The 15953-nt window shown below is 34.8% G+C and overlaps 2 protein-coding genes across 2 annotated transcripts; one reads left to right on the top strand and one right to left on the bottom strand.

Moving 5' to 3' along the window:
• The first annotated feature begins 485 nt into the window (after positions 1-485).
• LOC145595800 (histidine kinase 5-like) lies at positions 486-6761 on the top strand. The gene is made up of 12 exons (XM_081652225.1): positions 486-1279; positions 1389-1445; positions 1605-1837; positions 1965-2053; positions 2141-2347; positions 2471-2601; positions 3179-3228; positions 3382-3692; positions 3882-3985; positions 4214-4996; positions 5501-5671; positions 6475-6761. The coding sequence occupies exons 1-12, from the start codon at positions 560-562 to the stop codon at positions 6595-6597; spliced, it is 2979 nt and encodes a 992-aa protein (XP_081508351.1). The 5' UTR covers positions 486-559; the 3' UTR covers positions 6598-6761.
• A 265-nt stretch (positions 6762-7026) lies between these two features.
• LOC145594447 (glutamate receptor 2.8-like) lies at positions 7027-14891 on the bottom strand. Its single transcript, XM_081650756.1, has 7 exons — positions 14714-14891; positions 10077-11389; positions 9625-9937; positions 9037-9443; positions 8458-8939; positions 7229-7245; positions 7027-7157 (listed from the first exon to the last, which is right to left on the bottom strand). Exons 1-7 carry the CDS (start codon positions 14889-14891, stop codon positions 7027-7029), a joined length of 2841 nt encoding a protein of 946 aa, XP_081506882.1.
• Between the last annotated feature and the right edge of the window lie 1062 nt (positions 14892-15953).

Raw genomic sequence — 15953 nt, 5'->3', positions numbered from 1 at the left:
TTCATCTTTAAATTTTTGCAAATTTCTAAATATTTGTCAAGTTTTCAACTTTTTTCCATTGCTCAATCAATTTTCCTATATTGATATCAAATTATTTGATTAATTTTCAAATTATGGTGGGTTTACAGTATTTATATGGATTAAACAGTCTGTTTCAATCACTTTGCTGTTTCAGTTTAAGTGGGGCACTTTCATCCCAATTTCCCTTTTTCATTCTTTTTCCAAAAAGTGGAGTAAAATAAAGCATATAATAAAATTATAAATATTTACATGAGTTGATCATTATATATATTTTTTCTTAAAGAATGTTTACTATATTGATTGCTATGATACTGCAAGTAGTTTAATTTAATTTAATGAAATTATGTTGTTGTTTGATGTGTTGTGACAGCAGAATTCTGGTTGTTTTGTGTTTATAATTGGATCTTGGTGGATTGAAATACCCTTTCCTAGGAAAACAATGAAGAAAGACAGTGTATGTTGTTGTAAGAACAGTATTACATTGAATTGAAACAAGAGTTTATAGAATTGTAAAGTAATAGTAGGGATTATTATTATCATGGAGGATCAAATAATTGTGGATGACCATATGGATGTTGAGGAGGCCCTTAATCCGATGTGGCCGGATAATGTAAATGAAGCCGGGAGTCAGTTCAATGTGGATTGGCCGAAGGAGGATCAAGATATGTTGAAAGAAGTAGCAATTAACGCGGGGGAGCCTCAAGAAATAGATTTGGAGCGTCTCCATGACATGACAGTAGACAGTGATAAGGGTGGCTCTCAACTGGCCTATCTTATGAAGCATTGGGAATATAAGCAAGAGAATGCTGCTCGCCTCCTCAGAGAAGAGCTTGATCGCCTCAGCAAGCAAAGAGAGGAGGTTGAGCTTAAGAGACTGGAGATTTTAGAGGAGCATCGTTTTGAGGAAGAACGAGTTGGGGCTGACAGATATTCTGTTTCTGTACTGGAGGAGCTCTATGATTCCTACAAGGTTGTTCCTAAGAAGAAACGCGATTCACCTGTTGAAAGTAATAAAGGACTTGAAATAGATGCTGAGTATGACACCATTGTGTATTGGAAACAAAGGGCTGTGATCCTCGAGAATTTGTTGAAGGAAAGCAGGCAGAGGGAGCAGATTCTCTTGGAAAAGCTGGATGAAAGCATCAAGAATATGGAGCAACAGTCCACGCCGGTAGAAGAATTGTCACAGATGCTTAAAAGAGCAGATAACTTTATACACTTCATTCTTCAAAATGCACCTATTGTTCTTGGTCATATGGTAAGGCTGGAAATGATATGCTATATCCCATTCATTCACTTCTCTAGGACTGCCCTTTCTTCTGAGTGAGCAATTGCATTGATGCTTTCATCATGTGCACTTGTTTCAGGATAAAGAGCTGCGGTACCGTTTTATCTACAATCACTACCCAAGTTTTAAAGAGGAGGTAAGACTTTGGTGTGCTTGTAAAATTAGTGCCATAAAGCTAGCTTTGTCCTCAATAATTCTGCAAATGAGGACTGTGTAATTCTATCTTCCCTTTTGCTTCAAAGAATCTTTCGTAGGAAAATGGTATGGCATTCCTCAACTTACCTGATTTTTTCAGGATATTATAGGAAAAACGGATACAGAGATCTTTTCTGGTGCTGGAGTGAAGGAGTCTCTAGACTTCAAGCGAGAAGTCTTAGAACGTGGACTGCCCGGAAAGAGAGAAATAACATTTGAAACTGAACTTTTTGGGTCAAAAACCTTTTTGATATATGTGGAGCCTGTGTTTAATAAGGCAGGAGAGACCATTGGTGTCAATTACATTGGAATGGATATTACAGATCAGGTCAGGTCTTATTTCAATATTGTGCCTCTAAATTTTGGTGGATAGGAGGCTCAAAAGGCCATTACAAGTAATGTTTAAATAGCGGTATCCCAAATTGTGCCTTATAGGGTGTCCAATTTTTCAACAGGTCAGAAAAAGAGAGAAGATGGCAAAGCTTCGAGAGGAGATAGCTGTACAGAAAGCCATGGAGACTGAGCTGAATAAGACGATACATATAACAGGTTTGGTTGGAGTTTAAGTGATTCATGAGTTATAGCTTCTCTTTGGCACATGGAGTTTACTAAAAGATGCTTTTTATCATTTCTTAGAGGAAACTATGCGAGCAAAGCAAATGCTTGCCACTATGTCTCATGAGATACGGTCACCATTATCTGGCGTTGTTAGCATGGCTGAGGTTCTAGCCACCACTAGACTGGACAAGGAACAACGGCAATTGTTAGATGTCATGATTTCTTCAGGGGATTTGGTCCTTCAGCTCATCAATGACATCCTTGATCTCTCCAAGGTTGAGTCAGGTTTGATATTGTTGACCTTGATGTTAATCAGAATTCTACGATGGCTGGTTTAAGTGTTTGATTTTATTGGCTGTTTAGTTGAATACTAAAAATTTTCTTCTGATATTTATAATTGGGTTTCAGGTGTTATGAGATTGGAAGCAACCAAGTTCCGACCAAGAGAAGTTGTAAGGCATGTACTCCAGACAGCTGCAGCATCTTTGAAAAAAATGCTGACGTTGGAAGGATATATAGCAGAAGATGTTCCTATAGAGGTGAGATCATTTTCTTACCATCAAATAAAAAAAATCAGCTTGTATTCTGTACTTGACATGCATTTCAACTCTATGTGCTTATCTAAGTGAAGTTCATCTCAAGAGTGATAGGCTGTTCAGTCTTCACACTGATAAACCATCCCTGCAGTTTATGGGTCTGGATCAGATCATTTGTAGATTTGTACCAATATTCTCCAATAGTTTCCTGGCTTCAGCTCAATAATACAATATAGGAAAGATTTTAGATTCATAACTTTGGGCCCTGCAGTACTTTAATTTTACCATGCCATTTCAGTCCAGGTTTCCTGATGTGAGAGGTTGTATCAATCAATTCAAATATACAACAATAAACACCAAGTGGTGTACATAAGCTGCTTACATAGTTACACATGATGCCCACCAACCCCTGAACCCCGTCACCCTGTCCTAAGCTGTAGCCTATATAGAGGCATCTGGTTAATATTATTGTTAAACCTGCTGACGCGGAAATTTAAGGTTACTGTCAAAACTTTAGAAACAATCTCATATATTTGCATGCAAACCATCTGACAATACTTTCTTACTGTATCTCTTTCAGGTGATTGGAGATGTTCTTAGAATTCGACAAATTCTCACTAATCTAGTCAGGTATATAGAGTGCTCCTCGCACTATCTGTCATTTTTTCTCTGTTCAGCATACAGCTTCTCTGGTAGAATAGGATATCGTGTCAAGTTTAAAATTTGACCTTTTATGGCTCAGAAGATACATATTTCTAATTCTAATTTGTAATTCTACTGCAGCAATGCCATTAAATTTACGCATGAAGGTAAAGTTGGCATAAGACTTTATATAGTACCCGCACCTTATTCTGGAGAAGAAGATCACGATCCTGTTGAAAGACTCGAAACCAATACTGACACCGATGAAAAAGGTGATTCTGATCATCCATATGGAGATGATCCTTGTGAAGCTCATAAAAATTCGGATGAGTCTGGAATGCCATTCAAGAGAGGAGAATCACAGTCAAAAGATGAAGATAGGCATCCCATTATATTTCCAACAACAGTATGGATACGCTGTGATGTATATGACACTGGAATAGGAATTCCAGGTTTGATTATTAATTCTTTTCGTAACCACTTAATGTCAATTTTCAGTTTCCAGCAGTCATAGGCTCATAGCTAAGGGTGTATCATTTTTTTTTTTTTTTGGAGGGTGTATCATTAATTCATTATGTAATATCGACTAGAGCTAGAGTTGTAAAATAATTTTGTTTCTCATTTGATCTCGTGTGTGACAGAGCATGCTTTGCCCACTTTATTCAAAAAATATATGCAAGCCAGTGCTGATCATGCTCGTAAGTATGGTGGAACTGGACTAGGCTTAGCCATATGCAAACAACTGGTAAATTCTGCTTCTACAATACATTATATAATTATCTTTCCTTTTAAAGTAGTATTATTATTTCCCTGAATCACTCTCAAGCTCTTTAATAATTTGGGGAAGCCCTGAATCCCACTCCCAGTAGTTATAATACTTAATAACAACTGCAGAACTTCATTCATGCTATTGGTATCAACTCTGATAATTTGCAGATGCCCAGAAAAATATTGATTTTTATTCTGTGCACAGGTTGAACTAATGGGTGGTCATATGACAGTATCCAGCAAAGAGCATTGTGGATCAACATTCACGTTTGTACTCCCATACAGGGTATCTCCTGAATCCGATGACCAGTCTGATGATCCTGATGAGCTTCCAGATGCTTCTACTCATCATGATGCAACAGCCATTGATGATCATACTGATGGATTTTTCCAATTCAAGCCTCGGACATTGAGTTCTTCTATGTTATCTCTCAGTGGAGAAAGCAGAGGCCAAAATATATTACAAAATAATTACGGATATAGTATGATGCCTGACATCAACCCAGTGTCAGAAAATTTAGCTTCATTGTCTCCTACTCATGCCACTCCAAAGGAGTTGGAAACTGAGCAGGGATCACATGAAAGTTCTTCGAGGAACAGTGGTGATAATGCCGCTGCTGAAATAAGTGGTAGAAATGATCAGTATGTTGGAAATGAAAGGAATATTGGTGAAAACCTAATATCATTGGATATGGAATCTGGGTGTAGTGTTAGTGGGGGTCACGGGGAAAAGCCCTTACACAATCCTCAAGAAGATCAACTGATGATGCAGAAGTGTGATAAAAGTCTGCAGAGTACTGCAAGCAGCGTGCCTGACGTAAATAGAGATGAGGAAAAGCCTAAAATACTCCTTGTAGAAGACAATAAGATCAATGTGATGGTGACAACATCCATGATGAAACGATTGGGTCACAACATAGATGTTGTTAATAATGGAATTGAAGCCGTTCGTGCTGTTCAAAATCATACTTATGACCTTGTTTTGATGGTATGTAACTCTTGACTTCTTCTGTTTGCGTCTCCTTTTCTAATAGTATTATGAAGATTGTTTTGTCGTACTTTCTTTTTATTTGTTACCCTTATGACGTAGCATATGTTGCTCTAAGGATAGTTCACATACATTATTCCTAATCGTTAAATTTTAGGCAAGGAAAGAAAAAGAAGGGTAGAATAAAGAAGAAAATCACAAAAGTAAATATTATTCCCATTCAATCAATAGAAGTATACAAGGAAAAATACATCTAACAGTAGGTTGAGCCAAATCAAATAGATTTATCTTTATTAGTCTGTTCATTTTAGCTTAAGTCAATCTTCTTAAGAAGTAGATTATTGTATTATAGCTAGAGAGTTTGGTTTGGTTTGATCTTCTTAAGAAGTAGATTATTGTATTAAGTCAATCTTCTTAAGAAGTAGATTAATGTATTAAGAAGTCAATCTTCATAATAATTGCAAAGCATAAGTTTGGTTTGATTGACACAAGCAATATCTGCAGGATGTGTGCATGCCAGTGATGGACGGACTTCAAGCTACAAGAATCATTCGTTCTTATGAAGAATCTGGCAGTTGGGATGCTGCTATGGAGGCAGGAATTGATCAACCTATACATTCTCAGGATACATCATTGAATTTTCATGATTCATCAAAGAGAATTCCAATTATCGCGGTAAGCATTAATAATTTCAACTTTTCAAGGTCCTTGAGATTGCAATAAAGTACTTCATATGTTCTGTAGAGTGTAGTCTACATTGCACCATTTTCTTGTAGATCATTTTCACCAAAAATAAAATAAAATGAACCCTGTATCTTGATTTGCAATATTAGACCTTACTCTTTTAGTTAAAGATTTTCTACTGTGAAAAACTCCTGGCAGGCTCATAGCCTAATAGATTTGCTTTATTACCTTTTAACCAGAACCAAATAGATGGACATAAATATACTGAGAAGTGTGGAAGTATGCACGATAACTAAGGTTTTTTACAAGTCTATTCTGTTAGCAAGCTACTTGAGCTCCGGCCATACAGAATACAGTCAAAGCTTGGCTCTAAACTCAATTGAAATCAGCTGATCGAGCAGAGTTTGAAATACCAGCATTCACTGTGTAGGTTCACATGCATTTGTCAAATTAAAAAAAAAAGTGACTTGTGCTCATGTGGTAATTAATACGAAGTTTATATTATAGGTCAGATATGTGAATATCATAGGTGGAATTTTTTCAGAGTCATGAGCCATCCCAAGTCTGAAGTTTCTATACTAAAAAATGAATTTGACTTAGTTTGAGTTGAGCAAGCTACCCAAATCTCTAGCTCAGTTTGGATCATTATCTCGCTTATGCAGGACTTGAACCATGTAGTTCTGAGATGAAATCACATATTAGTGTTTCTTATTGTACTTAGTAGTATTGCAAATAATTATGACCTGCATGCGGTATAATTTTATTTTTTTTATTTTTTTTTTTGACGAGTGCAGATGACAGCAAATGCATTATCAGAGAGTGCAGCTGAGTGCTTTGCAAATGGTATGGATTCGTTTGTGTCAAAGCCTGTTACATTCCAAAAGTTAAAAGAGTGCCTTCAGCAGTATTTGCCATAATGTCTTCTTGTATATTCATTCATCTGTACAGAATTAAAATGTCTTTCTTTATAGGAAAGTTTTGTAACCAAATGTATCATGGTTTTAGGAATGAGCATCTTCTGTAAAAAATTTTGTCAATTCTTTTACTGGTGGAAAGGAAATAAAAGTTTGCAGCTAAGCTGAATGGGTTGGAAATTGCTGTAAAAGTGGAGTTTTTTGTTCAACAATGAATCAAGTAGCCAATAATGTATGCAACTATGTAAGTCACATACATTATTACATTTAGGATTAAGGACTAAGGATGAACATTTGATATAGTGATATTCATTTTTAAGTCTTGTTCTCTTCAACTTAAAATTGCTTTACAATGATTGGTAAAATCCGATTTAAATTAGTTGTAATATCCAATTCTTATCTGTAAACTATGCTCAACAACAAGCATCAGTTTTAACCAGTGAGAATCAGTTTTAGTCTGCAAATCAGTTTGATCAGTTCAGTCAGTAGATATGTTATAGTCCGGTCTTTTCCAAATCCAAAGCCTTCTGCCTTGTACAAGCCTGCATTATGATTAGACAAGTCTGCATAATAATCAGTAGATATGTTATAGTTCAGTCTTAGAAATGTCAAGTGCATACTAACTTGCATTTACCTTTCTGTAGTACAAGCCTGCAAAAATACAATAACGGACCACTCTTAATCTAGAAGACTAGACAGGGACTAGTGATCAATTTTCAATGACTATGACCTTTTAGCATAGTTAGTTACTGAGGTCCTCTTAAGCTAAACCAAGTTTAGACGTTATACTGTTTGACTTTTCATTCAAATGTGTTTACATTTCAACCATAGGTCATAGGACAACAACTATGGAAGAGGTTTGAGTTTACTCTGCTAGTCAAATGCTTTGATTCTTCCATGGGACCAAATCCAACTCATTTTAAAACTTTCTTGTCGACTTGTCGTTGAAAGCGAATACTGAAACAATGCTGCTGAAACTGATGGAATATGCAAACCAAAATACAAAGAATATGAAATTGTTTTTTTTTTTTTTTTTTTTTTGACAGCACAAATTGCTATTTTTGTAGCAAAAAGACTGACATAAGTTCAAAATTAGCTTTACTGATTAACCCTTATTTGTACCTCCTTAGTGATATCAATTCTTAAGCATCAAAGATTTTTATTTTTCCTGTGCCTCTGGTCCTATCTTTGCTGTTTTAAGGGGTAGAATCATTTTAGATTTAATTGGTATACTCAGCAAATTTTGAAAGAAAAAGTTGCATAAATCAGGAAGAAGGCAACTGCACAATACTTGATAATAGTATGATAAGGGTAATCTGTTTGAACTTTGAAGTTTATGGTCACATTATGTAGGAACAGGAAAAATGGCAGTAAAACACTAACGAGAACAGTAATACAAAGCATCCAAATAGAACCATTTTAATCCCTCAATAATTAAAAAAAAAAAAAAAAAAATAGTGATCAAGTTGCTTATATTTTTCAATAGCATACATGTTAGACAAAAAATTCATGTAATATTGCATAAACGTAAGGTCAAGTTTGTAGAGGTTTTTTTTTGCCTTCTCAAAGGGTAACATGTTTAAAGACGAGGTCATGAACAAAGTCTACGTATATCCTAGTTAGGCTGATAAGTAAGAATAGAATCATGTTTACATTAAATAATGATTAAACTTTTATACAGATCATAACAAAAGCTTCGTCGTGATTTATAAGTTTACATGGTCTCTCCTTGCATAACTAAATGAGCTACATTAGTCTATGCTGTGACCCAATTGTTCATTCTGCCAATATGGTTTTATCTATGTGTATAGGTTTGTGCATCTGTAACTCGACTTGAGCACGTTTGTTAGCAGTAACCTTTACATTTTCCGAGTATCTGTTTTCTCTGACAGAGGAGTTGGTTGCCCTTCATAATTATCTAAACCTTTTTCTGAATTATTCCAATACCTTGATGGACTATTTGATGGTGTACCGAGAAAATTTTGATCTTGTGCTGTACTTTTTCTGAAAGTATGGGAGCTGAGATTCTTTTGGTCATAAACCCTCATCAATGTTTTAACTCTAGTCCAAACTGAAGCACTACCATCAGTCCATACGTTTCTATGCTCTTTAAGGAAGCCTGACAAGGATATGATTAGAGCAAACAACGCTGCAGCTAACGCGATTGTAAATAAGCCCCAAAAACTGTCAAGACCAAGGCTAGTTGAAGACAATGATGCTCTCAAATCTTGGCAATCTGTATCCTTAAACCACTTCTTCTCCAATGTTGTCATATCTTTTCCCTCTGTTATAGCTAGCACTCCGCGGGAAACATCTGATCCAAGAGGAGAACCTTTGGGGAAAACCTGCAGGCAAGGAGCGAGCATCAAAATTAACATTCAAGCCAGTGAGAAAGATTAAAGGTACATACAGATCAAAGAGACAAGGCATATGCAGGCTTACAAATCCAAAGCCATCGGTCTTATATGTTGGCGGAACCATGGTATATCTAGAGCCATATTGTGCAAGAAAAACTTTCACATATGGAAGTTCATCAAATGCTGCTGCAATGCCTCCTTTATGCGTCCCTTTCTCTAAAAGTTCATGCAACTGCTCTGTCGTATTATAGGGCTTCAGGTTAAAGGGACTAAAGCTCATCTCTGTTAGAGAATCCTTAACAAAGGAACCTTCTTGAAACCCTACCATTTCCCCTCCTTTTATCAGCTCCTTAACGTCTTTAATGGTGGGTTGAAGCTGTTCCACTGTCAGCAATGAAGCCAAGTTGGCGGTGTAGCTTTGTATAAGGAGGAGCACCACAAAAACCCAAACAATCACCACAAACCTTGTCAGGTTGCTGAACACATTAAAACCTGTAAAATTGCAGAAGATAGAAGACTTCACTTCCTGAAAACTTATTCAGTTCAATATGCAAATTGAAAAAACACTTAGGTCCACAATAAGTGTGATCCAAGCAATATTTTCTTCTAGATGATCTGTAAAGAAAATAAACTTGTGAATGTTGTGATGCTAAACATGGGAAGATATACTTACTGTGTGAGAAAACCAGTGTTGAGAAGGAGTAATATAGACTTGTTCCAGCCTGATGCCCTGGTGGTCCCCTGAAATCTTCGTTTATTCGATGTTCAAGCACCCAAACTACAAATGCAATGAAAATAAAGGAACAGAAGGTTACAATCCATAAATCCCAGGTCAGGGGTTTAACAAAGAGCCAAGCCCGTATTTTCTGATTGCTTTTCATAGGTACTACCATTACGACACCAGAATCAGTGTAAGGCAACGTAAAATCAACATCTAACGACCTTTTTGCTCGGATTGTTACATCTCCTACCACTGCATCAAAGTTCTGCAAACAGAAAACATCATATATTAGCAAATTATGCATGCATAATACTCTACCAAACGAATAATAATGCTGAGTCCCAATGATTAAAGGCTATTCCTAAGTCATACTTTTTCAGCACCATACGAATGTTGTACATTACCTTAAGGTAGACTTGTGAAACCAGTTTATCATAGCTATTAGTAGGTTCACATTCTTTCTCCGTGCAAGGCACATAGTCGTATGCTACATAGTATGGCAGTGTTTTCATTACTGCATCAAATACGTCGATGCAGTATCCTGTAACTTTTGTTTTATTGGTGGCAGGATCTTGACTGACATTCACAAATTGAGTGAAGCCAATCTTATTTGGAACACCAATTTTTAACCTTTTACCATTTGGTGAAACTACCCAACCTTTGGGAGCAGACTTAGAGCCCCCAGGCCATACGATGGACTCAAGATCAGCCTTTACAAGGGCATGTTTACTGCTGCTTTCTGAAGTCCATAAACTAATTTCCTTCTCTCGACTGCCCCATACATTTATAAGCTGATAAGTTGGACATTGCAACTGCCCTTCGTCTAGATCAAAACTTCCTACAAGTCCCCTAAACCTTGACCTCAGTATCGATTGGAGTAATTCAGGACCAAACAGCGAAACTCTTATATCAGAGATATCAGTTGATGAATTGGCAGCATCATTGTCACCTCTCTGAAATGTAAAGTTAGAAATACCAACTTCTTCCACAGCTTTTGCAAGTGCAATAGTTGCATCATAAGCCCGAAGTCCATCAATGCTCATTCCTACATTTTTAAGGACAGGATTATCTTGCTGAAATTTCATTTTCCATCTAGTACTAAAATTGTCCAGCTCTTTTGTTCTAGCTACATAAGTTTTCACTCCTAGTACACCCTGCATTGACTGTATTACTAGAGGATCTAAAGACTCCAAGACATCGGCCACTACATTCGTGATGATCCATACATAGTCTTTGCTCATCATACCAAGCTTTGCTGCTTTCAAAAACAGCCGAGATGCCAGAGAAGCTTCCATGTGAACTACAAAGACGCGAGGAGACATAGATTTCAGCTTGTACAACTCTAATTCTATCCGATCATTGGAGGCAGAAGATGGAATGACACTCCTATAAGGAATGTTTGTCCCAATCTCTTGCAGTTTATCAGCCAAGAAAGGTATGATCCCACCACCAAATTCATTAGCAACATAGACAGGTACGACTTCTCTCCATCCAAAAGCTTGGATAAGGTCACTGATGGGTTGTACTTGGCAGGAATCATCCTGTGTTGCTCGAATAAAATACGGGTTTTGTAAGGGAGAAAGTGAAGGGCTTGTAGCTGAGTAGGAAACAATTGGAACTCGAGCTTTCTTCCCGAGATTGACAACAAATTGAGCCTCAGGAGATGTTTCTGGACCTATGATTGCAACCACTTGACCATTCTTCAGTAAATCCAAAACTGCATCCTCAAAACAGGACTATTGGTGTTAAAACTTAAGCTTTGGCATCTAAACAATGGCTAATGTTAATTGTAAGTTCATTCATTCATGCCATATTAACTATGATAGGATATCACATACTTTGTATTATACGTATTACACATGTATGTCCCACTTTTTTGTATCACTAAGGCCCTGTTCTCTTACGTTGAAATTCAGTTCAATTCAGTTCAGCAACAAGCTAAGGCTGCAGGAATTCTCGGTACACAGAAGTTAATTAGAGAGCTACTTGTTCGTATTTTTCTACTAAGGATAACTTTATAATAATGCTTTATCATATTAACGGAGAAATTAAGACTTTAGTCATCTTGAGATAAAATTATCCTAATTGAGACTTTTTTTTTTTTTTTTTTTTTCCTTCAAAAAATGTAAACGAAAAGAAGCTAGGTAGATAAAATTATCCTAATTAAGACTTTAATCAACTCTAACAGCCTAACAGTTGTTTTTTTTTTTTTTTTTTTTTTAAAAAAAAAAAAATTCTTTAACGAGTATTTATTTTTTTAAATCGCGAGTGCTCTATCTCTAGATACAGAATTACTTGGTGGACCTGGTCCACAATAATATTATTGTGGACCCGAGCTTTATACACACGCAACTGACATTACATTGAACATACCCTTATTTTTAACATAGTAACCTTTATTAAAAGTTGTATACCGTTTAATACTATTGTGAATTTGAAATCCGACGTTATGATCCTAATTTTATCATAGTGAACTTTATTATTTATATTGACCGTATAAAATATATCATTAAAAATATTAACCTCTTATAGCCTATATATTACAAAAATGACTTTTATTTTCAACATAGTGACCTTCATTTTATCATAGTGACTTTTTTTTAATAAATAAAATAATCATAATTTCTCTAATGTTAGTGGTCCACAATAAATTAGTGTGAACCAAGTCCATTTAAGAATTCTACAAATTCTCAAATGAACCTGGTTCACACTAATTTCTTGTGGACCACTAACATTAGATACTATATAATTGTTTTATTAATAAAAAAAAGGTCACTATATTGAAATAAAAATTATTATGTTGAAATAAAAGTTAGTGTGACATTATAAAAGTTATAAGAGGTTAATATTTTTAATGAAATTTTTAATATAATGTTCAATATAAATAATAAAGATCACTATGTTAAAATTAGGTCACTATTCAACATAATGTTGTAGTTAAAGTTCATAATAACATTAAGGATTACACAAGTTTTTAAAAAGGTTACTATGTTAAATATAAGGTTACTATAATAAAGTTAGGGGTCACTATATTAAATATAATGTCAGTTACGTGTATATAAACCTTAGGTCCACAATAATATTATTGTGGACCAGGTCCACGTAAGATTTTTTGCGGCTAAACCTATACAACAAGAGTTGAAATTCGTGACAATTTCTTTAGTATGTTATATGTATTAATTGAAAGCCATTTAAAAAAAAAAAAAAAACCAATTTTATATGAGACGATCTCACACTTAGTATCAAAGACTTAAAATCTAATTAAATAATCCATATCTTACCCTAGATATAAAATTAGTGTTAAATGGTCCCACTTAAAACTTGCTTGAGATATTCCACATTTGTTTCAAGTATATACGGAGTACTAAGTATTAAGCTATTGTTCATAGTCTTTCTAGAAGTTGCAAATCACCTTAACTACTAAGATAGGTTGTTGTACTGTAAGACTACACAACGTCTAACTGGAATTAATTTTGTTTGTTTACTTGAATTAATTTTGTTTGTTTCGCCAGCAAAATTAGACCAAATGGCATAAAATTCTACCTTTAATATATATGTGGCTCAACACTCATTCAAGACTTTTCTTCTAGTCAATTTTTAAGGTACTACGAACGTATATTGTATGTATCTATAGACTATAGTCTACACATCAATACAGCCATTACTCTTAGCACGCAATGCGTGATTGCGAAATGTCGAATTAAACACACCCTTTAAATGTTGAATTAAACACACCCTTTGGCTTTATACACCTCGTCATCAATTCATAGTATATAATATCACACATTAAAAATAAATAAATAAAAATAAAAATGGAAAATCAAGTCAGCTCTATTAAAAATTGTTAGATTGTTCTTCCTCCGATCCACCCATTATTGAATGTTAAATTATTGAAACAAGGAGATAACTCTAGATAATGGAAAATTAGAAAGAAATTGATGTATAAAACTAACCATAACGACAGTATGTAATAAACTTATAATTTTGATGTACAATCTTAAGGTAACTTTAATTTAAAATCTATCTATACTTAGTACTTTCGTATTTATAAACACAAATCATCAACGCCATTTGTCTCATCCTCCTTTGATCTCCCACCCCTCCTTTTTTAAAGCAATCCTATGTAGCAAACTCTTTATATGAGAGTAATATATATGGCTATATTTTTCACATTTCCCATGATTTAGGGCCTGTTCTCTTACGTTGAAATTCAGTTCAGTTCAGTTCAGTTAAGCTGAGTTCAGTTCAGTTCAGTTCAGTTCAGTTCAGTTCAGTTCAGTTCAGCTCCTCTCCTAATTTCCTTCTCTTATAAAATATTCATTTCAGTTCAGTTCAGTTCAGTTCACTTCAGCTGAGTTCAGTTCAGTTCAGTTCAGTTCAGTTCAGCTGAGTTCAGTTCAGTTCAGTCAATGAGAACAGGCCCTTAATATCTTTAATTAGGAGAGTTTAACATTCATCTAATATAATCTATCTTTATATTTGTGCTATAAAAAATTAGGATAGTTTAACATTCGTCTCTATTACTCCTCTTAACATTTCTTTTCATATTTAATTAATATAATATATGAAGAAAAAACATTTTCAGTGTATAGTTTTTATCCCAATATAATTTTACTTTTAACAGCCCGTGCCCGTGCATCACACGGATCTAATGACTAGTTAGTATATATTAATTGCTCATACATACATAGTCCTACGAGTTGAATTGCCATACGTACGTACATACATACATACATAGTATTAATTGCTCATACGCCATATGTAAGAGTTGCGTGTAGCATTTCTATAAGGTTTATTTATATTAAACTTCGTAGATGAGTAATACACCCATATATTATTACATATTAGTTTTGTTAGGATTCTTGAAACTAAGCCAGGAGATAGCACTCCCTAGCTTGCTAATCAATTACTTATAAAACATTAATAAAGTCTAAATCATGAACTTAAAAGACCAACCACAGAAAGCTACTTAGTTGAATATAAAAATGATGGATTAATTAATTTAATCAACAACAATATATTATTATTATTGCATACGTACCAGCAGACGCGGCCATAACAATATCATGATCTTTGGAGTCTCTAACATGAAGAACAATCCTGGTCTTGAACTCAGGATGAGCTGCATAGAAATCCGAAATCGCGGTGTTTATGCAGCTCAACCCTATCTTGCCTTCCTTGCTTTTGTTGTCTAGAACAACACCTACCTTCACTGGCATTGTTTGGGCAGCAGCAAATGCTGGCCATTGTAATTTCAAGCTGAGATTGAGTAGATATAAATATGTTATTATTGTAGGTAATAGTGTTTGAGTTAACTTAATTATGGTCATGATAATTTGCCAAACTTGGATTTTGAATATTATTTGTTTTAGATTATGTTACGAAATTCGGGATTTGGTTATATTTATAGTGGCTACCTATGTATGTACTGCCAAATGGGTGCAAAGAAATTGTCAAACCAAACATTTATACAAGTATTTTTACATAAAAAAATACAATTTTGTGTTAAGTTGTAGTGGTATATACGTACTCTCAACTTGTACATTCGGTTGATATACTATTCCCATACTCATATGTACTAGAAATTGGAAACTAGCTAGGAATCCTAAGAGTACAGGTCACAAATTGGTTTGGGTTTGGGTTTGGGTTTGGGTTTTATTTGACTTACCATTTTTAGTCTAGTTTTGAATCGGTCTAAATTTATGCAACTTGTGTCATAGTACTACTTACAATTCACCTTAATTGTTCATCATTTTTGCTACTATATTTTTACATACCAATGTTAGTCAATTAATTCTCAATGATGGTGAATTAGGTTCACGCCGTGTTTTTATTTTTATTTTTATTTTTATTTTTTTATTTTTATTTGGGATTATTAATCAAGTTTTATAATGTTAAAAAAAAATTAAGTTTGATAATGTATTTTCGAGTACAATTTAGGTTTTGGTTAGGAATTTGATAAAGGCAATATAAGTTGAGAGCCTAGGCCACCAAGGTTTAGAGCTCAATGACAGTTTTTCCGATGCCCCGGTACATACATTTAGTCCTATATAAGGCAATCCGTTATGAATGTGTGTCTTTCTGATGCATGTGTTTGTACGTGATGCATGCAAGTTAGTATCATTGCGTGTTATTTCCTCTAATTTATATAGCTTGTTGCGCATATATATGGGAAAGGCTGGCCGAGATTGAGTCTTAAGGATTCAAACGTAGCAAGGGTGACCTACACTCTTCCCATGGTATTAAGCTAATTAAGTCAAATACCCGAATACTAGAGCTAA

This window comes from Chenopodium album, chromosome 19, assembly GCF_948465745.1.
Source record: "Chenopodium album chromosome 19, dcCheAlbu1.1, whole genome shotgun sequence".
Classification (NCBI taxonomy): domain Eukaryota; kingdom Viridiplantae; phylum Streptophyta; class Magnoliopsida; order Caryophyllales; family Amaranthaceae; genus Chenopodium; species Chenopodium album.
The sequence above is the reverse complement of the archived record's forward strand: the minus strand, read 5'-3'. Positions and strand labels throughout refer to the sequence as shown.